The sequence below is a fragment of the Neopelma chrysocephalum genome, unplaced genomic scaffold, assembly GCF_003984885.1.
Source record: "Neopelma chrysocephalum unplaced genomic scaffold, ASM398488v2 Primary Assembly neopelma1_95507, whole genome shotgun sequence".
Lineage (NCBI taxonomy): Eukaryota > Metazoa > Chordata > Aves > Passeriformes > Pipridae > Neopelma > Neopelma chrysocephalum.
In genome coordinates, this window is record NW_020924178.1 from 4790 (window position 1) to 5188 (window position 399).

The 399-nt window shown below is 65.4% G+C and overlaps 1 protein-coding gene across 1 annotated transcript in view; it reads right to left on the reverse strand.

Moving 5' to 3' along the window:
- LOC113980884 (filamin-A-like) overlaps nt 1-399 on the reverse strand; it is a gene marked incomplete at both ends in the record, with an annotated part of 6079 nt that overhangs the window by 4783 nt on the left and 897 nt on the right. Inside the window, 1 exon segment of the mRNA XM_027708106.1 lies at nt 31-148. Coding sequence (XP_027563907.1) covers nt 31-148 — 118 coding nt within the window.

Sequence of the window (399 nt, forward strand, 5' to 3'; positions counted from 1 at the left end):
CCCCCAAAGCCCCCCCCAGCCCCCCCTTACTGTCGTCCAGGCCGGAGATCTTGATCTTGGCCAGGTCCAGGCTGGGGGTGACCCCGACAGTGAAGGGGCTCTTGGGGATCGGGTCCCCCCCGTAGGTCACCGACACCCCCAAATTACCCTGGGGGGGCACAGGGGGGGTTGGGGAGGGATCAGGAGGGGGGGTCACAGCCCCCCCCCTCAAAACTGCAAAGGGGGGGGACTTTATAATGGGAGGGGGGTTGGGGGGTGTGGGGTTTGGGGGGTTTGGGGTTTTGGGGTCCCCTCAGCTGCTGGATGGGGGGGTGTTTTGGGGTGAAAGGGGGTGTTTTTGGAGTGTTTTGGGGTCCCTCAGCTGCTGGATGGGGGTGTGTTTGGGGTGAAGGGGGGGGG